General features: G+C 40.1%; 3 protein-coding genes across 10 annotated transcripts in view; 1 reads left to right on the top strand and 2 right to left on the bottom strand.

Moving 5' to 3' along the window:
* The window catches only part of trappc13 (trafficking protein particle complex subunit 13), an 84,504-nt gene extending 82,641 nt beyond the window's left edge, over positions 1-1,863 (top strand). For all 5 annotated transcript variants that reach the window (XM_078548818.1, XM_078548809.1, XM_078548798.1 and 2 more), the window contains one exon: positions 1,056-1,863. In XM_078548818.1, the coding sequence (XP_078404944.1) occupies positions 1,056-1,163 (108 nt within the window). In that variant the 3' untranslated portion in view covers positions 1,164-1,863. The remainder of the gene's footprint in view (positions 1-1,055) is intronic.
* The window catches only part of trim23 (tripartite motif containing 23), a 270,598-nt gene that overhangs the window by 138,712 nt on the left and 106,119 nt on the right, over positions 1-25,767 (bottom strand). The window lies entirely within an intron of this gene.
* Positions 17,756-25,767, bottom strand: part of sgtb (small glutamine rich tetratricopeptide repeat co-chaperone beta) — a 56,075-nt gene continuing 48,063 nt past the window's right edge. For 2 of the 4 annotated variants that reach the window (XR_013577536.1, XR_013577541.1), the window contains exons 12-13: positions 21,890-22,010; positions 17,756-19,320 (exon numbers count right to left, since the gene is read on the bottom strand). Coding sequence is in view for 2 of the 4 variants with exons in the window: in XM_078548761.1 (XP_078404887.1) it covers positions 21,899-22,010 (112 nt within the window). In the remaining 2 variants the exon portion in view is untranslated. The remainder of the gene's footprint in view (positions 19,321-21,889; positions 22,011-25,767) is intronic. The other 2 variants (XM_078548761.1, XM_078548769.1) reach the window with 2 other exon arrangements.

The following is a 25,767-nucleotide window of genomic DNA, read 5'->3' as shown; positions in this document are numbered from 1 at the left end:
CATAATCATGTTTACATACAGTCATTTTTAAAGTTGATTATTGTTATTCATGATCTACAAAACTGTATGTTTGCAATATTTGCTAGGTTTTGGAGTTTTTAACCTAGAATCTGTCACTTTCAGCACTGACCATTGTACATTGTACTTCATTTTCAATTTTGAAATTATTCCTATTGCTGGTTTTGACAAATGTTGGCAAGGATGAGGAAAGCACTTTTTTCTCAGTGGAAAGAAAGACTTGTAATTATCTAGCATCTTTCTCAAACACGACATCCCAAAGCGTTTTACAGCCAATGAGGTACCTTTGGAAATGTAGTCACTGTTGTAATATAAAAAATGTGCAGTCTATCTGTATAGTAAGTTCCTGCAAACAGCAATGTGATGATAATTGGATAATCTGTTTTAGTGATGTTTATTGAGGGATATGCATTGGCCAGGACACCAAGGATAACTGCCCTGCTCTTTGAAATAGTTCCATGGAATCTTTTATGTCCACCTAAAGGCAGACAGAGGTTTGATTTTAATGACAGACTCTGACAGTGCAACAGCCCAGGCTCTGCCCTGGAGTGATTGCCTAGATTTTGTGTTCAGGAAGTGGAAATTGAACTCTCAATGTTCAGACTCTAAGGTAAGAGTGTTATCACTGAATCACAGCTGAAAGAAACAGGCACCCTTGTTATATTCACAAATCAGTGAAATTGTACCAGCTGTAAAACAGGAGCACAATGTGATAACTGTGGATATATTGCATCTGTCCCTCAGTTTGATTTTGCTTCCTGTTTAACTCTTCATTGCTTCATTGGTGAAGGGATGCTGTTTTAATGAAAAATAACATTTTGTTTGAGGAGCCAGGATATCTATGTATCACTTCCACCTGTCACATGCAAACAATGTGCGATATTTCGACACAATTTGTGTTATTATGTTTGCAACCAAATACGAACACTGCCCTTTTAATAATTTTAAATAAACCAACCTTGCAGTTTCCTTCAGTGATACTCTTTATATTTTGTCTACACTTCCTCCAACTTAATTTTGTTCATTTCTCTTTTCAGAGTATTTCAGGATTGAGACTGATGGATACGTTTTTAAAAAGAACTTACGAGTACGATGATATTGCACAAGTATGTGTGGTCTTTTCACACCCAAAACCAGAAAGCTAGAAGCATCTTCCAGTAGTCGTGTTCCCTTCCTGTGGTTAGCTCTGGACCAACGGTTGTTTTAATGATGTGACCTGCTTTTTCACTATCGAAAGACTTATCACCATATTCATATAAACCAAAATATGTGAAGATTTTATAATTTTAAAAGATCTGCTGACACTACCATCTATTTGGGAAATGTTAACTTGAGACTGAGTCAATTGATGCACTGCCCCTCGCACCCTGGGACCTACTTTCAAATCCAATGCAGATTGATGAGATGGCAGTATTCTCTGCTTGCTAGCTGAAGAGGTCTTGCATTAATTAAGTTTGGACAGTCTCAATCTATTTCTTATTGGACATAAACCTACAACACGAAACTGCTATGTGCCACTAAATTGGTCATCTTATTCAATGAGACCAAAGAGTATACGAAATGGAAAATTGTCACAAAGGTGCAGAAATTGAGTGCATTTCTGAGAATGGAGCTGAAACGTATTGTGAAGGCACAGGTAGAGGGTGCTTTACTTTGCATCTATCTATGCAAAATCTAATCTGGGTGTGCTTCATGTTGCCAGAGATGGAAAGTGGTCCATTCCCCAGCACTTAGTGAGGTTTCATGCTGATGAGCATAACATCCAGAGTTTTTTTTTAAATATTTGTTCAAACCTGTTTTTAATTTCATGCACATGTAATAAAGCTTTAAATGTACTTAACAAAATGGTCTCCAGTATATCGCTTCCTGAAAAAAAAAACATTGTTTCAGTTAGAATAATGGTGACTGTCATTATGACTAAAACTTTTTAATGATCATCGTTTCTTTTAGTTTTATTCTTAGTCACGTTGTATATTGTGGACAGATTTCAAGTGACAACTGTCCACACCTAATTTGTGTTGGGAGCTTGGGCACATTGTGTGGCTGGCAGTAACATATGAAATGTTAGGCTGGAGTTTAAAGCTTTATAACAGCCCTGAAAATGTTGAATACCTTTCTCTCCCTTGTTCCTTTTTCACACCCTACCTCCCTTACCAGAAAACAGTGAAAGAAGGTTTGGGGGGTCGGGGATTGGTTTTTTAACTTCACTTACCTATTTTTGAAGAATGTATAGTTATCGGAATCTGTGACTAAGGACAGCGTGACTGAGCTGATTAGAGAGAACCAACATGGATTTGTAAAGGGTACTTCATTACTAATGAACATAATTACATTTTTTTAAATTTGATGACGGGATGTGGGCGTTGCTGGCTAGGCCAGCTTTTTTTTGGGTATAAATTTTTTTTTTAACGGTCATAATGAGTAATCGTACAAAAGAAATGCTTACAGTACAGCAATAATTCAATACACTTACCTTTTTCTTTGTCGTCCTCCTACATCTCCTTTCCTTCTCTTTCTCTTCCAAAGGTAAGAGAAAAAAAACCCCTCCCCAACACCCCCCCCAAAAATAAATAAAATCAGCAACAATCATGGGTCAGGTATAGTTTTACCTGATATAATACATATAACTTAATTAGGGTCAGTTATATGAAAGTAGAAAGCTGTAGTACCTAAAAATAATCTAAGAAAGGCTGCCAAGCTACATAAAATCCATCAGTGGAGCCTCTTATAGTGTAGTTTACTTTCTCAAGTTTAAGATAGATCATGTATCCAATTAGTAAAAGAAGGCGGGGGCAGACTGTTTCCAATTTGATAGAATAGTACGTCTAGCCAATAATGTTGAAAAGGCAAGTGCATCAGTCTGAATTTTTGTAAGAGGGATGCAGTTTGGTTCCACCCCAAAGAGTGCTGTAATAGGAGAAGGTTCAATGTTGTTACTGAAAATATGAGAGAGAGTGATCTAAGAACTTTTGACCAACACACTGCCAATTTCAGACACAACCAGTTCATAGGAATTAGAGAGGCTGGGGCAGTATGACATTTATCACAGGTTGGATCAAAATTTGGAAAATCTTAGATAATTTCACCTTGGATAGATGGGTACGATGTAAAATTTTAAATTGTAGCAACCCTTGCACATACAGTGAGGAACGTACACGAGAGAGAATAGACTTCCAGTTATCTTCTGTTAAGTCTGAGTCAAAATCTTGCTCCCAAAGAGTTTTTAAGGTAGAAAGTGAAGGGCAGTGTAGGCAGAATCTCCTAATGAAGGTGGAATTAAATGGTTTCCATTAATAGGGCTGTGTAAAGAGAGAGATTGCAGCCCAAAATGTGTTCTGAACTGGGTCCAAATCTTAAGTGACTGTCTAACAATAGGGTTTGAAGAAAGGTGACTGGTTGAGAAAGGAATGGAGGAGCACAACAGAGCAGGCAGAGATGTGGATTGACGGGAGGTTGCCTCCAATTGCACCCACGCTTATCTAGCCGAGGCCGAATGAAGCCAAAAAGAAATATTATGGATATTAGCAGACCAATAATAAACCTGAAAATTTGGCAGTGTCAAACTTTGTAGAAAAACTTTACGAATTCTAGGTGTTTTCTTATTCCAAATAAAGGAAGAAATTAATTGGTCTATTGCAACAAAAAACGCTTGGGAATAAACAATGGATTGCACTAAGTATAGAAATTTTGGCAAAATATTCATCTTTATAGAATTTATATGACCAACTAAAGAAAGGGGTAAGCTTGACCAACGTGCTGAGTCCTGCTTCATACATTCCAACAGAAGGTCAAAGTTAAAAAGGTCTCCAAGGGATTGAGTAACTAAAATTCTTAAATATTTAAAACTGTTTACTGAAACCTTGAAGGGGAGGGAAGAAAGAAGGTAACTCTTTGCAATTGAGTTAATAGGAAAAATTTCATTCTTTTGCAAATTTAATTTTAAAACCTGAAATATGACCAAATCGCTCAAGAATAGAGAAAGTATGTAGGAGAGATGAGGAGGGATCAGACATGTAAAGAAGCAGTCCATCAGCATATAGGGGAGAGTTTCTGCTTGACTCTCCACCCTGTGTATTTCCACAGGTCTGCAGTGAAATTGCCAGGGGCTCAATAACAATAATGTAGGGTAGGGGTGGGGGGGGCGTACCTCAATGAAGGTCAAAGAGTTTAGAGTGGATATTATTTGTACGAACTGAAGTAACCAGTGGGGAATACAAAAGTTTTATCCCTTTTATAAAAATAGATCCAAATCCAAATTTTTGAAGAATGAAAAAAAGGTAGTCCCACTCCACTCTCAGTGCCTCTTCTGCATCCATAAGAGTCTCAAGGAGACGAGTAGTTGAATGTGTATAAATAATATTGAAAAGACACCTTAAATTAGTGAAGGATTGCCTGCCCTATATAAAACCTGTATGGTCAGGAGAGATAATAGATAGAAGGACAGGTTCAAGACGGTGGGCTAAGGCTTTAGCTAATATCTTGACATCCGCATTTAAAAGGGAAATAGGCCAGTATGAACTGCAATGCAGAGAATCCTTATCCTCTTTAAAAGAATAGACGAAGATTACTCGCACAGCGTAGGAGAGGACATTTTAGAGAGAAAGCATTCAGAAAACAGAGACAATAATGATGGAAAAAGCTGTGATAATATTTTATAAAATTCTATTGGAAATCCATCAGGCCCTGGTGCCTCAATACTTTGCATGGATTTAATTGCCTTTAGTATTTCACCATGGAGTCAGACATTAGAGATGGGATGTCCATATTATCAAAAAAATTGTGAAATAAACCAGGATCTGAAAAGGAGTCTTGAGGTATAAGGAATGGAATAAAAAAAGTTTGAATTGATCATTGATGATCTGATGATCGGTGGTGGTTGACCCTGTTGGAGTGGTGATTTCAGCAATAAGTTGAGAGGAAGCAGACTGACGAAGCTGGTGAGCCAGGAGTCTACCAGTTCTTTCACCATGCTCATAAAATGTACCACATGATCTGAGTATAAGTTTTTCTGTTTGTTTAGTGGAAAGAAGACCAATTTCAGTCTGTAGAGCCAGACGTACAATACTGGGGTAGGTGCAACAGCATACTGCTGGTCCACTAAGAGAATTTGGTCAATCAATTGGGACAATTTTGAGGTATTGCGCTTGTTAAGTTGGGCAGTATATGTAATTATTTGTCCACGGAGGTAAGCCTTCATACTCTCCCAGACAGTTGCAAAGGAAATACCTGGCGTAGTATTAAGTTCTATAAAGTATCTATTTGCGAGGAAATGAATTTAATAAAATCCAGGAAGAAAAGAATCAAGACGCCATGGTGAATGAGAAACGGGTTGGTCATTGAATCGTATTGCTAAAACTAAGGGGGCATGATTAGAGATCACAAAACTATTGTATGCGCAAGACTGAATTAACGTGTCAAGGAAAAAATAGTCAATATGCGAGTAAGTGTGAACAGGAGAGAAAAAGTAATGTTGTCTTGCTGATGAGTATAGAAAACGCCATGAGTCAATCAATCCATGTGCACCCAGAAAAGAACTGATGGCTGAGGCTAATTTTGATATTGGAACAGATTTTGTGGATGAGTGATCTAAATTTGGATAAAGAACACAGTTAAAGCTCTGAAGAAGAGTCATATGGACTCGAAATGTTAACTCTGTTTCTCTCAGCAGATGCTGTCAGACCTGCTGAGTTTTTCCAGCGTTTTCTGTTTTATTTGTATCAAATTATGTTTGTCACTTATAAGGTCTAACTCAAGATCACGAGATGCAATATTGAAAAACTGGGGTGTTGTATTGCTACAGTAGAAGTTGCTCCTCTTAGCTTTAATGCTCTGATCAGGAAGAGTGCAACACAGGGTATTGAAAATGCTCTATTCCTGCAGTGCAAACATAACTTCAGTTGGCCCACTGAGCTGATGCGTATAGTTTGAACACTTTCATTTAAACAAGACAATCTATGTCACTGGTGCTGTATATTTCTCTTCCTCATCTATTCCCATCTGAAAACATTCTAAATTTTCTGATGACTAGTGCCTTTGACTTTTGTCTAGGTAGAGGTTTCTGAATCTTAGCATTGGGGATCCATGCCACTTACCTTTTGTAACTTTAATGGATCCTACATCTAAAAAAAAATTGTGAAATGACCTTTCTGAACTTCTTGTCATAACTATATATTTTTTTCGTTTATGGGATGTGGGCATTGCTGGTTCGGCCAGCACTTATCGTCCTTGAGATGATGGTGGTGCTGCCTTAAGTGCTACAACCATCTTAATTGCTATTCCTTGCACTCCCTTGTGTTGCAATTTGTTGCAATTATTAGAACTGGCTGCAGTACTCCGCTGGACGCTAGCAAGAGTGCAAGAGAAGGACCCTGAGACAGGCAGGCAGAGGCCCCTAGAGGATCTAGTCCATTTAGAGGATCTAGCATCTAGTCTATACTCAAGTAGGAGTACGGGTAAAATGAAAGCAAAGGCCCATATTCTATTTAGTTAAGATATGTCTGGGGTGCTCAGTCCTGTGATTTGCACATCTTGCGCTATGTGGGCAATCGGAGACACTCCTTGCGGCCTGGTCGACCATGTGTGCAGAAGATGCCTCCAATTGGAGTAACTCGAGCTCCGAGTTTTGGAGCTTGAGCAGCAGCTGGGGGCGCTACGGTGCATTCATGAGGCTGAGAGATTCGTGGTTAGCACGTTTCAGGGCGTGGTTACCCTACAGCTTAAGGAAGTGCAAGTGAAGAGGGAATGGGTGACTGCCAGGCAGAAGAAGGGGACCAGGCAGATCATGAGGGAATTCCCCGAGTGCATTTCGCAAGGCTGCAGGGCATTCTGAAGAGGGAGGGAGAACAGCCAGAGGTCATGGTCCCTGTTGGGACCAATAACATAGGAAGAAAGAGAAATGAGGTCCTGCAGGCAGACTTTAGGGAGTTGGGCAGGAAATTGAAAAGCAGGACTTCAAAGATGGTAATCTCCAGATTGTACCCAGTGCCACATAGTAGTGAGTATAGGAACAGAAGGATAGAGCAGATGAACGCGTGGCTGGAGAGATGGTGCAGGAGGGAGGGCTTTAGGTCCCTGGAGCATTGGAACAGTTTCTGGGGAGGTGGGACCTGTACAAGTTGGACGGGTTACATCTGAATGGGAACAGGACAAACATCCTCGCAGGGAGGTTTGCTAATGCTGTTGGGTTGGACTTAAACTAAATTGGCAGGGGGTGGGATCCTGAAAAGTAGTTCAGAGGGGAGAGAAGCTGAGATGGAATTAGCAGTTAAAACACTAGTAAGTGAGTCTGGAAGCAGAGGAAACATAGGCTAAATAAGAAGGAAGTGAGTTTAGTAAAGCTAAATGGAATATATTTTAATGCAAGGAGCCTGAGGAATATGACCGAGACTTGGCTAAAAGGGCAAGATTGACAGCTCAACATTCCTAGTTATAGGGTATTCAGACGTGATAGAGGGGGGATAGAAGAGGAAGGGGGGGTTGCAATATTGATCAAGGAATCAATTATAACGGTGGGGAGGGACAATATCTTTGGAAGGATCATCAAATGATGCCATATGGGTAGAAGTAAAAACCACAAAAGGGGCAAACACGCTGTTGGGTTTCTATAGGCCCCCAAACAAGGGAGAGATAGAGGATCAAATATGTAATCAAATTTCAGAGAAGTGTAAGAATGATGCAGTCATAGGGGATTTTAACTACCAAAATATTAACTGGGATAGTTTTAGTGTGTAAGGTAGGGAGAGAGCATAATTCTTAAGTTGCATCCAGGAGAACCTTTTTAGCCAGTACATAGAAAGCCCAACAAGGAAGGGGACAGTTCTGGACCTAAAATTCGGAAATGAGCCTGGGCGGAAGGCTTATCAGTAGGGGAGCATTTTGGAGATAGTGACCATAACTCAGTTAGATTTAGGATAGTTATGGAAAAGGATAAGGTTGGACCAGGAATAAAAGTTCTAAACTGGGGCAAGGCTAATTTTATTAAGATGACATATGATTTGGCCCAAGTGGACTGGGAGCAGCTACTTGCAGATAAAACTATCAGAGCAGTGGGAGGCATTCAAGGAGGAAATAGTTGAGAGTACAGGGCAAATATGTTCTTGTAAAGACAAAATGGAGGGTGGGGCCATGTCCGGAGAACCCTGGATGTCGAGGGACATAAAGGTTAGGATTAAAAGGAAGAGAAGCTTATGGCAGATACCGAGGGCTCAATACGGCAGAGTCCTTAGAGCAGAATAAAAAGTGCAGGGGAGAACTTAAAAAGGAAATTAGGAAAGCTTAGAGAGTGCATGAGAAAGCATTGGTAGGTAGAATAAAGGAAAACTCAAAGGGGTTTCCTAAATATATAAAGAGCAAGAGAACTAGGGAAAGAGTAGGGCCAGTTAGGGACTATAGAGGTAATCTCTGTGTGGACCCAGAGACGTGGGTACAGTCCTCAACGAATACTTTGCGTTGGTCTTCACAATGGAAAAGGATGACGCAGGTATAGACATCAGGCTGGAGGAGTGTGAAATATTAGAGGAAATTAACATAGAGAGAAAGGAGGTACTAGCAGGTTTAGTGGCCTTAAAAGTGGATAAATCCGCAGGCTCGAATGAGATGTATCCCAGGCTGTTGAGGGAGGCAAGGGAAGTGATATCAGGGTCCCTGGCAGTAATTTTCAAAATCCTCTAGCCACAGGTGAGGTGCCAGAAGACTGGAGGACTGCTAACGTTGTCCCATTATTAAAAAAAGGAAGAAAAGGATAGGAAATTACAGGCCAGTCAGTCTAACCTTGGTGGTGGGGAAGTTACTAGATAGAATTCTGAGGGACAGGATATATCGGCACTTGGACAGACACAGATTAATCAGGGATAGTCAGCATAGATTTGTTAAGGGAAGGTCGTGTTTGACAAATTTGATCGAATCTTTTGAGAAGGTAACCAGGAGTGCTGATGAAGGTATGCGTTTGCTGTGGTCTACATGGACTTTAGCAAGGCTTTTGATAAGGTTCCTCATGGCAGACTGGTGAAGAAAGTAAGAGCCCATGGGATCCAAGGTAAAGTGGAATTTTGGATCCAAAATTGGCTGAGAGGCAGGAAGCAGAGGGTGATGGTAGAGGGATGTCTCTGTGACTAGAAGTCTGTTTCTGGTGGGGTTCCGCAGGGCTCTGTCTTGGGGTCCTTGCTGTTTGTGGTGTACATAAATTATTTGGACTTGAATGTAGGGGGTATGATCAAGAAGTTCGCAGATGACACGAAAATTGGTAGGGTGCTGAATAGTGAGAAGGATAGCCGTAAACTGCAGGATGATATCAATGGACTGGGCAAAGCAGGGGCAAAAGGAATCCAACCCACTAAAGTGTGAGGTAATGCATTTGGGGAGGGCTAACAAGGCAAGGGATTACACTATGAATGATGGGACCCTGGGAAGTACTGAAGATCAGAGGGGCCTTGGTGTGCATATCTGCAAATCCCTGAAGGTAGCAGGGCAGGTAGATAAGATGGTTAATAAAGCATATGGGATACTTGCCTTTATTAACTGGGGCATAGAATACAAGAGCTGGGAGGTTATGCTGGAACTGTATAAAAAGCTGGTTAGGCCACAGTGTACTGCATGCAGTTCTGGTCACATTATTGGAAGGATGTGTTTGCACAGGACAGGGTGCAGAGGAAATTTACCAGGATGTTGCCTGGGCTGGAGAGTCTGAGCTTTGAGAAAGATTGGAAAGGCTGGGGTTGTTTTCTTTGGAGCAGCAAAGGTTGAGAGGGGACCTGATAGAGGTGTATAAGATTATGAGGGACATAGATAGGGTGGATAGGAAGGCACTTCTTCCATTAATAAAGGGGTCAATAGGGGACATAGATTTAAGGTAAGAGGTAGAAGGCTAAGAGGGGAGTTGAGGTAACATTTTTTCACGCAGAGGGTGGTGAGAGTCTGGAATTCCACTGCCTGAAAGGGTGATTGAGTCAGAAACCCTTGTAACATTTAAGAAGTATTTAGATATTCACTTGCGTTGCCATAGCCTCCAGAGCTATGGGCCAAGCGCTGGAAAATGGGATTAGTCAGATCTTTGTTGACTGGTGTGAACACGATGGGCTGAATGGCAGCCTCCTGTGCTGTAAATGTCGATGAGTCTACTTTGTAGAATTAATGATTGCTTGACTATAGGTACTTGACCCTGCATTCTGATATCTCATTTCACACATGAATGGCATATAGCTTTTTTTGTGCAATCGTATGTTAATAACTTGCACATTTTAACACACATTGTAATTTTTTATCTATTCACTTGCACAGTTAAGTAAATTGCCTCCAAATTAATATTTCTCTCCACTTTCCCAATTAATTTATTATATAAAAACGTGAATAACCATTTTTTTTACAATGAAACATCACCCTAATTAAATTAATAATATCGTGAAATATGAAAACAAAATCCACAATTTTAGACAGGAAGCCACTGGAAAGAATACAGAAACTCTCAAGTAAAAAATTATAGTTTGTCTGAGGGGCAAAAATTTACTGAGTAGGATGTCTCCGTGATCAGTACTGGGGCTTCCAACTTTTTTTGATCTGTATGAACCATCTGAATTTCGAAATTTGAGTGAGTGGGTCACATTTGCAGATGGGATGGGAGGCGGTGGCGTAGTGGTATTGTCACTAGACCGGTAATCCAGAGACCCTGGGTAATGTTCTAGAGACCCGGGTTTGAATCCCATCACAGCAGATGGTGGAATTTGAATTAAATAAATATCTGGAATTAAAAGTCTAATGATGACCATGAAATCATTGTTGATTATCGTAAAAGCCCATCTGGTTCACTAACGCCCTTTAGGGAAGGAAATCTGCCATCCTCACCCTGGCCTACAGGGTGACTCTTAAAAATGCCCTCTGAGCAAGGGCAATTAGGGATTGGCAATAACATCCCATGAATGAGTGAACTTAAAGAAAACATTAGAGTCTGATAAAGCAGTCTAGGAATTATAGTATGATCTGGATCATATTTCCATTAGACAAAGCTTTACAACTGAAATTTGCATTTTGTGTTCCTTACAAGAGGAATTAACATGTAATAACATTATGCCAGTTGCAAGCAACATACTTACTGCTTGAACCAACATTGGCATTTGTGCTAGGAGTCAGTCTAAAGTTAGTCTAGGGCTAAATATGATCTTTAAACATAGCTAGTGCATGCTGCCTCAAGTAAAAAGATGTTCTTCAGCAGGTCGCTGAGATAGAAAGTAGAATTGTGCTCCACAAACTAAGAGCCTAGTCCCATTACTCACACCAGAAGTAGTACATGGATTAAGGAATTACAGATGTTTTAATATGGATAATCGTAAGAATTTTGCTGAAATATTAAATTGCATTTTACAAGAGTTCACCAATATAAAAGGTAATGAATTAGCTGACAATCGCATACTGAAAACATCCAGTTATTGATTTATTAGCAATAAGACTATCAACTATTATTTATCTCAAGGGTATTGAATTAAAATCATAGGTTACACAAAAGCAGAGCTTCCATTCAGACCAAGTCTATGTGAATGGCATAGGTAATTAACATTCTAATTAACAAAATAGAATCAGTTTGTTCTTCCTGGTACCCGTCTTCTATTTCAAAAAAAGACAGTAAATCTTGGCAACAGTCCTAGGATGGGTGTGCTTGTTTCTTGCCTACTTTAGGTTTAGTGATGTCCAGCATCCATGTCTATTCATACAAGACCCTGTTAAATTATATTAAAAAAAAGATTTTGGACTTCTATTGTTTCATTTCAGTTGAGTATTATACTGCTGGTTACTTGCTCTATTCTTTAGTTTCAGTGAAATATTCCTTGTAAATAAATTCAGCTACATATTTTAGCCTAAACACAATGTTAATATGGTGCTTTCTACTTAAGAATACACAGAAGCACATGATGGGTATGCTTAAGGATTTTTAAAAATTTATTCATTCATGGAATGTGGGCATTGCTGGCTAGGCCAACATTTATTGCCCATCCCTAATTGCCCTTGAGGTGGTGGTGAGCTGCCTTCTTGAACCGCTGCAGTCCATGTGGTGTAGGTATACCCACAGTGCTGTAGGGAGTTCCAGGATTTTGACCCAGTGACAGTAAAGGAACGGCGATAAATTTCCAAGTCAGGATGAAGAGTGGCTCGGAGGGGAACGTCCGGGTGGTGGTGTTCCCATGTGCCTGCTGCCCTTGTCCTTCTAGATGGTAATGGTTGTGCGTTTGGAAGGTGCTACCTAAGGAGCCTTGGTAAGTTTCTGCAGTGCAACTTGTAGATGATACACATGGCTGCCACTGTGCTTCGGTGGTGGAAGGAGTGACTGTTTGTGGATGGGGTGCCAATCAAGCAGACTGCTTTGGCCTGGATGGGTGTCAAGCTTCTTGAGTATTGTTGGAGTTGCACTCATCTGGGAAAGTGGAGAGTATTCCATTACACTCCTGACTTGTGCCTTGCAGATGGTGTGACAGGCTTTGTGGAGTCAGGTGAGTTACTTGTTACAGGATTCCTAACCTCTGACCTGCTCTTGTAGCCGCAGTATTTATGTGGCTAGTCCAGTTCAGTTTCTGGCCAATGGTAACCCCCCCAGGATGTTGATAATGGGGAATTCAGCGATGGTAATGCTATTGAACATCAAGGGACGGTGGTTAGATTCTCTCTTGTTGATGGTTACTGCCTGGCACTTGTGTGGCACGAATGTTACTTGCCACTTGTCAGCCCAAGCCTGGATATTGTCCAGACCTTGATGCATTTGAACATAGACTGCTTCAGTATTTGAGGAGTTGTGAATGGTGCTGAACATTGTGTGATCATCAACGAACATCCCCAGTTCTGACCTTATGATGGAAGGTCATTGGTGAAGCAGCTAAAGATGATTGGGCCTGGGACAAATTGCCTTTGTACAGTGAATCCAACAAAGCCTGAGCTTACAGTAGCTCTACATTGATCTTTGTAAGGCCACAGTTTTAGTGTATAACTTTATGCACTTTACTTTCAAAAGTACATCAATGTGGAAAGTGGCCCAATGACGAATGATTGCAATATGTAGAGGGCTCAAAATTATGAAGCTTGATTTGCAGACATGAGCTGGTTTTCTTTGGAAAAAGATTAAGAGATCATCCAAAATCTTTAACCTGCTAAAAGGAATATACTTATTTTAGTTGGTCCAATAGAGATTGGTATTGGGAACTCCAGTGTTCTCAGACAAAAGTCAGTATTACAAGAGTCCCTTTAGGAGGGCATCAGTAAAATTAATCTTAATTTGTCTGGATCTCGCTTAAAGTTGTTAAAGCAAACTAAATATTTATTCTGATCTATTGTTCAATGAAAACTACAATGCCCACTGATTACAAAAGGCCTTGAGTGTACTGGTTAATACAATAATATGGATGTGAGCAGGTTACTAAACTTTTGCTGAACACAAGACTAAAGGATCTTCCAGGCATCCTTCCCCATTCCCTAGGCTGATTGCTTATAATTGCATTGCTCAATGTACAACAGTTCTACGTCAACCAATGAAAGTACCTTTAATGAAGCTGCAGGACAGAGCCACATGGGCACCATCAGAATGTGAACAATGCTTGAGATGGGTTTCCTAATGTAGAATGTGGAGAATATAAATATTTACTAATAACTCTGCCTTTCTTCTCCACTCCGACCCGCACCCTATCAAAAATGACACTTAAAAAGTACAGGACGTTTTCTTACTCATTTGACTAAGCAGCATACGGAAAATGTTGAAAAATAATTTTAATATACAAATTAGTGTAGTAAGCCATGCAAGTTTGAAGAAAAGGGGGTTAGCATTTTAATTGACAACATAAAAATGTAGGCATATCAAAGATCATGTACTTGATTTGTCCACAACAAAAACAGAAACAGATTAGCATAAAGATTTTTTATAAATGAAAGTGCTTACAATGCATGTCCCATTCTAGTGAAGTTACAATGTAGAAACTTTTACTCAAAATATCTCAATCATTTACAGAAAAGTAAATGAAGATGGGATGTATTTGCCTAAGCTATGACCTGTTGTGCTGGAGAAAGTTACCACCTTATACAGTAATCAGTTGATGTGCATGAAACACAATTAGATAATTTAAAATGAGTGGCAGTGTGTATTACAATTAATTACTGTATCACCTAGGAACTTTGAGCATTGGAGCAATGGAAGAGTGGGCTGTGTAGCAGTGCTGGGTAGGTAAGATTAGGGGCAGTAACCAAAAGTAATCTAAAAACTTCAACAAAAATATTTAGAACATGTTATCTAGCTAGACATTCAGGCACTTATTTACACAGATGAACATTGAATATTTCATACCAAAGGTTTCATGTCTAATTGTAGAGTCTTTTTTTAAAATTTAGTATAGCTACATCATTCCTAGTCAATCAAAGAGAAGACATGAAATGGCAGAGGCATGTGTAATCTAGACTCCAATTCTGACTGTTGTCAGAGCTACAGGTAATGTTCAAACAGATGTCAGATATCCTGTTTAAGATTAAGGTCTTGACATTCTGCAGAATCTTAAGGTTTTATAATTAGACTCCAATTTCTAACACATTTGATATGCTCTGCTTAGAATTTTGAGTTTATGGTGCAAGATAGAAATGGTTATCATTATAAAACTGATAATTACTCTGTAAATATTGCAACAGTGGAAAGGCAAAATAGATTATTGGACTAAGAACCAAACTTGTCTCACATTGATCACTTTAAATAAAGGAGGGAGACAGTCATTAAACTTTTATTAGCAAATATTTTAAACCATGAAGACAGATCTGTATTATACATTTACTTTAAAGATTGTGTGTTTGGTGCAAGACTCTCTCTAATGGATAAGATATTTTTTTCAAAGGGCTTTAGACAGTTGCTTGAAAAAGAGTAATATTAAGGGCATAGGCACCTAACTGGAAATTGGGATTAGACTATGTGCTCATGAAGGGAAACACCAATAAAATCTTGATGGGACAAATTAAGTTTCTATTTTGCAGCAATTTATGATTCTAAATTTTTAAATTCACCTTACTGGAAACATTTAAAATCCCAAATTAGATATTTAGTAAAAAGGTATGTTAGGAAATAGAGACAGTTTAAGTAAGTTATATTTGTACTTGTGGGTGTTAGGAATGAGTTTTAGCTTTAAAGTTTAAGTTTGATTTGTATTTCTGTATCTGTGTGTTAAGATCAAGTTGAGTTTTAGTTTCACTTTAAAAGGTAAAACCTGGGATTGAGTTTCATTTTTAGTTGAGACAGCAGGTCTAAAGCTGTTTGTATACCTGCACTTCTAATTGAGTTTTACGACTCTCGGGGAGAAGTTAAAGCAAACACGAGAGTAGAAAAAAACTAGGCAGGCCCCACCCACACACACAGGCAGAGCAGTCGAAAGCAGTTTGAGTTCAGTTGGAAGAAGGTACCAGGACAGGCAGGACATGAAAAGGGACCAATAACAAGTTCCAAACTAAAGGAGAAAGTCCCAAGAAGACCTTCTAGTCAAAGGAAGGACAGGAACCTGGAAAAAGTCCTGTTAAGAGTGAGGAGCAGAGGAAAACTCCAAGTTTCAAGCTTAAAGGACAAAAAGCTGCAGGAAGCAGATTTAAAGAGAGAGACCTGAAAGTTCAGAGATGGCTGAAGGTCTGTAACTCTTTGCAATGGGCATGTGAAGCAGTGGTGCACTGATGACGGCTGAGGCGATGAGACAGAATGCATGAGGTGACCCAGGGAAGAGGAACATCAGGAGAGTTCAAAACCCTGGAGGTGAACCCTTGTGGAAGGCATCTGAGAGTGTAGATTTGGGAGAAGATTCCAAAGCAAGTTCTTGGAGAGTGGAGATTGGAAACCCTTGTGTGAAAGACGGAGTTCAGTGAGATTGGTTGGCTCACAGTATGACAAGTGTCTGGGGGAATTGAGGAGAGGTCCAAAGCATCTGGTTGAGGTGGCATCTGTCACTTGGTTTCAGAGTGTGGTGTGTCTGAACACAGGTTGCCTATTGGTTTGCATGGACTGAGTACTTACTGTGAATATTAGAGTATAAGAGAGTTTTTGTAACTTCTGTTATCCTTACAAATCTGTATATGTCTGTAAAGGTATAGTTGTGGGTGAAGGATATTGTAATATAGTTCATCTTTTCTTGTTAAATAATTGTTTTATTATTTTGTTAAAAGTTCATCAGCTGACTTCTGTGACCCTGTTCAGTGGCTTCTCCCCACTTATCTAAGCAAAAAAAATAAAAATTAGGGTCTATTAAGCTGGGATCAGGCTTGCCAATAGTAATATCAGCTGAGATCATAACCGGTAATAAAAGGAGTTGGGCCATTAGGCACCAAAAAGGGTACTTGTGCATGGCTCAGGTATTAAATGAGTACTTTGCATCTGTCTCTACCAAGGAAGGTGATACTGCTGGAGTCATGATGAAAGAGGAGGTAGTTGAGATACTGGAAGGTGCTGCTGAGTTGCCAACCTTGCAATTAGCCAGCCGCTCTTGGGGACAGACGGCCATATTTAAAGAGATAGCAGCCCCTGTGGCAACTAATTAGTTGCGTGATTCCAGTAAAATGTTGCTGGCGGTACCGCAAAGGGCTGAGGTGGGGGTCACCCCCCCAAGCTTTCCAGCCTGCCATCAGGACCAGTGTTACATTGATAACATGCAGCCCAATAATCCGGAACAAAATTAAGTCACTTGGACAAATGTGGATTAATTATGGAAAGCCAGCATGGATTTGTTAAAGGCGAATTATGTTTAACAAATTTGAGTTTTTTTGATGAGGTAACAAGGTTGATGATAATTCGGTGAATGTGATGTGCATGGACTTCCAAAAGGTGTTTGATAAAGGGCCATATAGATGGCTTTAACTTTCCTGTTAAGCCTATGGAATAAAATGGACAGTGGGAGCATTGATATGAAATTGGCTGACAGGACACACATTAGTGGTGAATGGTGGTTTTTCAGACTGGAGGATGGTATATAGTGGTTTCTCTAGGGAATTAGGGAATATTAGGACTGCTGCTTTTCTTGATATCTATTATTTACCTAAACTTGGGTGTACAGAGCACAATTTTGAAATTTGCAGGTGACACAAAATTTGAAAGTCTTGTGAACTGTGAGGATGATAGAGATATACTTCAAGAGGACATAGGCTGATGGAATAGCTAGACACATAGCAGATGAAATTTAATGCAGAGACATGCAAAGTGATGCATTTTGGTAGGAAGAATTAGGAAAGGTAATATAAATAAAGGATGCAATTCCAAAGGGGATACAGGAGCAGAGGGACTTGGGGGTATATTTGCAAATTGTTTAATAAGGCATATGAGATCCTGGGCTTTATAAATAGAGGCCTAGGGCAGGATTTTACTGTTGGCGAGCGGGGGCGGGGCCCGCTCCCTGATGCGTAAAATGACCCGGGATGACGTCGGGTGGACGTCACCCCACCCCGTTTAAATTTTCAGGAAGGCAGAGGTGCAGCAAAATAAGCTGCGCACCCGCCGACCTGTCAATGGCCACTTGAGGCCATTGACAGGATCAATTAAGCAATTAAAGGACCTGCCCGTCCAACCTTAAGGTTGGGGGGCAGGCCAGGAGCCCAGCGGCAACTAGAAAAAACATGAAACCTCATCTAGTGGCGGGATGAGGTTTCATGTCAGGTTTTAAAAATTGTAATAAAGTTGTTATGGAAATTATGAACATGTCCCAACTCATTGTCACATGAGGGGACATTTAAGGGAATTTTTTTTTCTATTTTTAATATTTTTAAAAGTCGAGGCGATCTCCCTGAGGCTGCACTAAGCCTCAGGGAGATGAGTGCGCTCTTTCATGTGCAAGCGTGAAAGAGTACACTCTTGATTTTAGGGATTCCCCCACCCGCACAGGGAGCGCATAGTGCTTCTGTGCGGTCGTCATGCTGGGCGGGCTTTAATTGGCCCACCCACGCAAAATGGTGGTGTGGCCCCGATCGATGGCGACGATTGGGTCCGCGCCCGCCCGCGATTGGGTCAGCTCCGCCCGCCTAACGAACGGAAAATTCAGCCCCTAGAGTATAAAAGCAAGGAAGTTATGGTGAACTTTTATAGGACAATGGTTTGGCCTCAACTGGAGTACTGTGTCCAATTCTGGGCACCACACTCGAAGGATGTGAAGGAATTGGAGAGGGATGAAGATTTATGAGAATGGGGATGAGAGATTTCAGTTAAGTGGACAGATTCAAGAACGTAGGACTGTTCTCCTTAGAGAAGGTTGAGAGGAGATGTGACAGATGTGATCAAAATCATGAGGTATCTGGACAGAGTCGATACTTGATACAGAGGGAGATACTTGTCCACTGGTTGAACGGTCGAGAACCAGAGGATACTGATTTAAAGTGATTGACAAATAAACCAGAGGTGACATAGAAACATTTTTTATGCAGAGAGTGTTCTGGAATGCACTGGCTTAGAGTATGGTGGAGACAGATTCAATCATGGCTTTCAAAAAGAAATTGGAAAATTATCTGAATAGAAAAGATTTGCAGGGCTATTCTAAGAAAAGGCAGGGGTGTGGGTCTAGCTGAGGTGCTCTCGCTGAGAGTTGGCACATATATGATGGGCCAAATGGCCTTCTGTGTTGTAACCATACGATGAATTTGTTTTTTGGGGAACGAGCACAGAATTTTGAGGGAGATGGGGATGAGAGAAGCAAAGTTAATGGTAACATAGACGATGGCAAATTACTACAGAACTTAAGGATTATAAATAAACATTTTAGCTCATCTTGACAATATCCAGGATACCATTTGATAGAATGCCCAAGATGCATAAACGATTGTAGGTATCTCTCCTACGTTCAGAATTCACAGTAAAGTGCAAATTGGCTGAAGTAACTAATGCATTAATACCCTTAATTTTAATTTTCAGTGGTTGATTTTCATAATTTGGCAACATATTGTCCAAATGCAGTTCTACAAATGCACATTTCAATGAACGCAGTGCTAATCTGTTGCTGTAACAATTCACATTTGTACAGTAATATCAACCTAAGCTTATGAAACCAGATGTTCATACTCAAATGACAGAACTGCAAATTTATTCCTTCACATCTATTACTCTATACATATTATAGAAACTAGTTTAATTATATTCGGCAAACATATTACATTCAAATTGTGAAATAAATGATACAATCCTCTTGCAAATGGTAAACATTCTCAAATCTTCTTAATTGTTTGATAACTATGAATTACAGCCAGATCCTCCATCTGTTTTGAGCAGGCTGTGGCATTCTGAACTGATAGATACTTGCTTTTGACATCCAGCATAATTGGGATCTCTGATATATGTATTCCCTGTTTGAGCAGAAAATGTCATTATGAAAATGCAATTCAAACAATTGGATGGATGTCCTTACAGTAATCCAAAATTTTTAGTATAAAATGCAACTTTGGTATTTTTGTTCTTTTACATAGAAACATAGAAAATAGGAGCAGGGGTAGGCCATTCAGCCCTTCGAGTCTGCTCCATCATTCATTATGATCATGGCTGATCATCCAACTCAATAGCCTGCTCCCGCTTTCTCCCCATACCCTTTGATCCCTTTCGCCCCAAGAGCTATATCTAACTCCTTCTTGAAAACATACAATGATTTGGTCTCAACTACTTTCTGTGGTAATGAATTCCACAGGCTCACCACTCTCTGGGTGAAGAAATTTCTTCTCATCTCAGTCCTACATGGTCTACCCCATATCCTCAGACTGTGACCCCTGGTTCTGGACTCCCCCACCATCGGGAACATCGTTCCTGCATCTACCCTGTCTAGTCCTGTTAGAATTTTATAGGTTTCTATGAGATACCCCCTCATCCTTCTGAACTCCAGCGAATATAATCCTAATCGACTCAATCTCTCCTCATATGTCAGTCCCGATATCCCAGGAATCAGTCCGATAAACCTTCGCTGCACTCCCTCCTATAGCAAGAATATCCTTCCTCAGATAAAGAGACCAAAACTGCACACAATAATCCAGGTGTGGTCTCACCAAGGCCCTGTACAATTGCAGCAAGACATCCCTGTTCCTGTACTCGAATCCTCTGGCTATGAAGGCCAACATACCATTTGCCCTTCTTTACTGCCTGCTGCACCTGCATGCTTACCTTCAGCGACTGGTGTACAAGGACACCCAGGTCTCCTCTCTCTCATTCCCCTCTCTCAATTTATAGCCATTCAGAAAATAATCTGCCTTCCTGTTTTTGCTACCAAAATGGATAACCTCACATTTATCCACATTATACTGCACCTGCCATGCATTTGCTCATTCACTCAGCTTGTCCAAATCACACTGAAGCACCTCTGCATCCTCCTCATAGCTCACCCTCCCACACAGCTTTGTGTCAACTGCAAATTTGGAGATATTACATTTAATTCCCTCATCTAAATCATTAATATATATTGCCAATAACTGGGGTCCCAGCACCAATCCCTGCAGTACTCCACTAGTCACTGCCTGCCATTCGGAAAAAGACCCGTTTATTCCTACTTTGTTTCCTGTCTGCCAACCAGTTTTCTATCCATCTCAATACACTACCCCCAATCCCATGTGTTTTAATTTTACATGCCCATCTCTTATGTGTGACTTTGTCGAAAGCCTTCTGAAAGTCCAAATAAACCATATCCACAGGCTCTCCCTCATCAACTCTACTAGTTACATCCTCGAAAAATTCCAGTAGATTTGTCAAGCATGATTTCCCTTTCATAAATCCATGCTGACTTTGTCCGATTCTGCCACTGTTTTCCACGTGCTCAGCTATTAAATCTTTTATAATGGACTCTAGAACTTTCCCCACTACCGACGTCAGGCTGACTGGTCTATAATTCCCTGTTTTCTCTCTGTCTCCCTTTTTATATAGTGGGGTTACATTAGCTACCCTCCAATCTGTAGGAACTGTTCCAGAGTCTATAGAATCTCGGAAGATGACCACCAATGCATCCATTATTTCTAGGGCCACTTCTTTAAGTACTCTGGGATGTAGATTATCAGGCCCCGGGGGATTTATCAGCCTTCAGTCCCATCAATTTCTCCAACACCATTTCCCTACTAATATTGATTTCTTTCAGTTCCTCCCTCTCACTAAACCCTTTGTTCCCCAACATTTCTGGTATGTGTTAGGGAACACCACTGACTAAACACCTTTAATAATAGATATCTAGGTACTTGTATGCTACTAGTGTGTCTATTGGAACTTTGTGTGCCCATAATCACCTGATGCATGCTCCCGGTTTATGAGGACTCAGAAAATGTACGGAATTGAAATGTACCCTTTAGTACAGCTTTCATGTATTCTGCAAAATTATTTTTCAAATCACTTTTTACTGTTACAAAACATGTTGATTTTAATGGCGATGGCTTATTTTCTTGAATTTGCACAACCAGTTAAATACACATTTTGTCAAGCGCTTGAATCATTATCTTGCACCTTTGTCCAAATATTATTTCTCTCATTGTTATTTTCTCCCCTCTTCCTCTAAATGTGTAAGCTCACATAGCTGCTTGTTGCCCTCCAAAATGATCAATATCCTCATGTGCCTTGTCAGCCAGCACCATTAGCCCAGTAAACAGTCTGCTGATTTCAACAGGGCAATGCTCAAGCAGCTACTGCTACTCCTTTATTCAGGGAAAAAAGGAAAAGATGCCCTTTCAGAGTTCCCCATATGATCATTAATCAGCAAAACATGCTGAAATTCCATTTGATTTTTAAAAAAATCTACAAATGCTATATGTTTTTAGGTTATCCTGATAGCAAATTAAATTGGGAAGGAGAAATTAAACAACTTTTTATCTCCTTAAAGACATTTCACCAGAGCATTTTTAAAACTTGGATTGCATGGGTGCTAAATTGGGATAATCAACAAAGAAAGTTTACCACTGCTTATCATGAGTGACCTTCATTGCTGCCACTGAATGATCGTGTTCGGATCTGGTTCCTTAATTGTTCTATCAGTTCTGGGTTCTCCTCCTGCATCTGCTGCGCAAACTGCTGTCCTCTATACAAAAGATAATAAGGATAGTAAGGAGAGTTATAAACTGTCTCTAATGCAATATAGATAGCACCGATGGCCTATGTAGTTGGAGAAGTGTGCAAGTGAACCTCCTATTCTGGTTTGGGTAATGTTAGCCAAGAAAAGCCCTTTTTTTTTGTACATATATACGTTTGTTCTCAGAAAATTTCTGCTGACAGGATTGTACAATGGTGCTATTAACAAAATAAAAATGTAAGCTGGTACACAAAGATTTAGATGCTTCTGAGTTTTTCATAGAAGTCTCTGATTTTAGTTAGGTTGAGATTAAATTAGACAAGATGGTTGGTATACAAAATATAACATTTCCTGACGTTAAAATACAAAAAGTGTGCAAGGACCTAAAGAGGTAGGAGAAAATCATGTTTGGGATAAAAAAGGTGGGAAAAACTGAAAAAAATCTTTTCAAATTCCCTGATGAAAGAGACATTTGTATTGCATTATTCAAAGATATCTTCTTCCAAATAACCCTCCAAAACTACTTCTCATATGCAAATATGCATTGCAAAATCACTTTGAGCATTTCAGATCATTGATATATTGTGGTCAGATTCAAAAACTTAGGACGAAGGAGTTTTTAAATTCTTTAATTCGTGCAATTAATGCTCTTTGAAGAAGAGTTGAGAATGCATTTGGTGACACTAAGTTACTCCTTCATGATGAAAAGACCAAGATTTTTTTCTCATTTCAAAATGTTTTTATGATGCAAAGTAGATGATGTGGTTCTGCTGCAACACAGTTAAATTAGAAAATTTTGCTCTGTGCTGTACACTTGGCTCTTTTGTGTTTAAGTTGTATCAATGTAGATACCTTGTATTGATGAAATGAAAAATAAAAATTATACTAACAGCGTTAAGATTAAGATTATCAGCTGAGTTTGCAATGTGGCTCACTTATGCTTGCTAAGAGCTACAGATATTCATATGCAGAGACCTGTCCTCTGCAGGCAAAAGGATTATGTCCAGGCATTGTGCTTTTTTAAATTAAACAAAAGCAGGGGAACAACAGTTCCCTGGTGCGTTCACCATAGCAATGCCTCAACCAATCAGAATTGACTTGCCAACCAATCAGCACCCTCTTCCCATACAGTATAAGTTGCTGCTCCCTTTCAAATTTGGGGTGAAATTTTTAGCTTGGTTGGCGGGCACGGGCCCGACCCACTCGAGCGTAAAATGAAGTGCGTTGACGTCGGAACAGTCGCACAATATTTAGTTCGGCAGGCGCTTGCCGGAGTTGGCAGCCCAACCAACCTTATGGCGGGCAGGCGAAAAGGCCAAGCAGCTTTTGCACTTTTTGGGAAACCTCATCTACGAGTGGGGTGAGGTTTCCTGAAGCAAATAAAAATTTTAAAATTTAATTAAAAACATATCCCTGCTTATGTGACAGAGTCACATTAGGGGACATGTTTCATTACATTTTTATTTTCATTTTTTTTATATAACACTTAATCTCCCTGAGGCAGCTCTGTGCCTCGGAGATTATGAAGCGTGTACGTGCCCGAAGGTTGCACTCGCCCGGCTCGCACTCCCCCCACCCCCCGCACAGGCAGTGCTAAAGCACTCTGCCCTTAATTGGACCGCCAGCATGAAATCGCCTTCCGGCCCTGATCGCGGGCAGCGGTCAGCTTCCCAACTGTCTCCGCCTAGCCCGCTCAACATGGGTGAAATTCTGCCCTTGGGATTCTTGCCTCTGCCCTGATGAGTGCAAAACTAAAAGCTTCAACAATATATCTCTTTTTATAGCAAACCTTGTTATCTTGGTTTTGGGAGAAAAATGATTTTAGCCAATAACAAATCATTTAAGTTTAATTTTTTGCTTTATTTTTATAATTTTCATCACTTCAGAAATTAACTGGTAAATAACAGAATTTTCTTTTTTCAGCATAATTTTCTTATTTTCTGCAAGTTTTGCTACTATAGCTTTTCTATTTTAAAATGTAAATTGAGAAGCCAAATTGGTGGGCTAATATTTATGCTACAGGATATTATGTTTACAAAAGATTAAAATAGCCATTTGGTAGTACAGAATTTGAGTATTGCTGAAAAAGGAGACATGTCGAAGCTTTTCGTCTTGTACTCATTAGGACACTTTGCAAGAATAAGGGAAAACAGCAATTTATACTGTATGTGAAGAGAGTGCTGATTGGTTGGCAAGTGGACTCTCTTTGGTAGAAGCATTGCCATGTAGAATGCACCAGTGATGGTGACTGACAGTTAACTGCCAACCACTGTTTGAAATTTAAACTAGGCAGCTTGATCATGATTGGTCAGGGCATTGCCCTGACGAATGAGCCAGTGAATGGTTGTCACTTATTATATTTAGCTGAACAGGCACAATGTGTGTACATGTTCTTTCTGTCTGCAAGAAACAGGGCCCTGTGTATTAATATATGTAGCTTCCAGTACATGCAAATGTGCCATAGTCCCCAATAGGCAATCTTAAATTGGTTGTCAGCGTAATTCTTAGCATATTGAGGATTATTTAGCAAGTGCTGTCCAATTGCAACATCTAATATTGGAAACTGTTTTGAGTTTTGCAAGGACAGGTTGGTTGGGTACGGTCTGTACCTTGCCCGTTGCAAATAGCAGTTGGGACACTCTCTTCACATACAGTATAAATTGTTGTTTTCCCTTATATTGGTATTCTTGCTAAGTGCCCTGATGAGTGCAAGATGAAAGCTTTGATATGTCTGTTTTTTCAGCAATACAAAGGATTAAAAGATAATGCAAGGTAAGTCAAAATAATAGGACAGAAATTTTGTCTTTTTACAAACATGAATGCTATAGGTGGGAAGAAAATAAGTAAGGAATTGTTTGCGCTGTTGTGAAGCAATGAAATGAAGTACAAAATTGCATAATGAGTCTTAACGAAAACATGGTGTGGGTGAAGGAAGGAAGAACATGAGCACTGATCATAGTAGCATTGATGAAATATGCAAAATATAGGCTTGGATTCAGGCAGGGGAAAAAGAAGAAAAAGATTAAGATTGGAACTGACATTCTTGTATACTTTTGAAAAGAGCAGGAGCTTTCTTTTTTATTTTCATGGGGTGTGAACATCGTTGGCAAGGCCAGCATTTGTTGCCCATCCCCAATTGCCCTTGAAGGTGTTGGTGAAGCGCATCTGGTGTCGGTATACCCACAATGCTGTTAGGGAGGGAGTTCCAGGTTTTTGAACCAGTGAGAGTGAAGAAACGGCAATATAGTTCCAAGTTATGATGGTGTGTGGCTTGGAGGGGAATTTGCAGGTGCTAGGGTTCCCATGTGTCTGCTTCCCTTGCCCTCCTAGGTGGTAAATGAGTTTGGAAGGTGTTGTTGAAGGAGGCTTGGCAAGTTTATGCAATGCATCTTGTAGGTGATACACGCTGCTGCCACTGTGTGTTAGTGGTGAGGCAAATGAATGTTTAAGGTGGTGGGGATGGGGGTGCCAATTAAGCAAGCTGTTTTGTCCTGGATGGTGTTGATTTTCTTGAGTGTTATTAGAGCTGCGCTCATCTAGACTAGTGGAGACTACTCCATCACATTCCTGATTTGTGCCCTGCTGATTTTAATGCAGTGGTCAAAGTAAATACCTTATGCACTGAAACTCTTTCGAGTTAGCACTGAAACTCTTTCGAGTTATCAAGTCACAGATTGCAACTCTTTCGAGTACAATCACAGTTCTTGGTTTTTCCAGGAGTGGGACATGAACCCACAACCCTCTGATTCAAAGGCGAGGGTGCTAT

Source organism: Cetorhinus maximus, chromosome 1, assembly GCF_964194155.1.
Source record: "Cetorhinus maximus chromosome 1, sCetMax3.hap1.1, whole genome shotgun sequence".
Lineage (NCBI taxonomy): Eukaryota > Metazoa > Chordata > Chondrichthyes > Lamniformes > Cetorhinidae > Cetorhinus > Cetorhinus maximus.
This window is presented reverse-complemented; position numbering and strand designations above follow the sequence as displayed.